Source organism: Tupaia chinensis, unplaced genomic scaffold, assembly GCF_000334495.1.
Source record: "Tupaia chinensis unplaced genomic scaffold, TupChi_1.0 Scaffold000688_1, whole genome shotgun sequence".
Classification (NCBI taxonomy): Eukaryota; Metazoa; Chordata; class Mammalia; order Scandentia; family Tupaiidae; genus Tupaia; species Tupaia belangeri.
In genome coordinates, this window is record NW_006160211.1 from 4,172,790 (window position 1) to 4,173,012 (window position 223).

Consider the following 223-nt stretch of genomic DNA (forward strand, 5'->3'; position numbering starts at 1 on the left):
CAGCGACGACGAGCTGCCGCCACCGCCGCTCTCGCCCTCGCTGTAGTAGCGCAGCGAGGAGCCTGACTCCGCGGAGCTGAAGTCATAGTTCTCGTCACTGAGACACGGGTCCAGCGCCAGGTGGTGGTTGTGGTCCTCGGCCCCCGGCGCCAAGTGCAGCCCGGGCTCCCTTCGCAGCAAGGCCAGGGGCACATCGCTGTCGCCCGGGTCCCCGCCGGGCAGG

The 223-nt window shown here is 70.9% G+C and overlaps 1 protein-coding gene across 1 annotated transcript in view; it reads right to left on the reverse strand.

The window, feature by feature from the left end:
* Positions 1 to 223, reverse strand: part of DDHD1 (DDHD domain containing 1) — a 181,800-nt gene that overhangs the window by 89,983 nt on the left and 91,594 nt on the right. Inside the window, 1 exon segment of the mRNA XM_027776631.1 lies at positions 1 to 223. This exon segment is cut by the window's left edge and continues 53 nt beyond it. Within this exon segment, the coding sequence (XP_027632432.1) occupies positions 1 to 223 (223 nt within the window).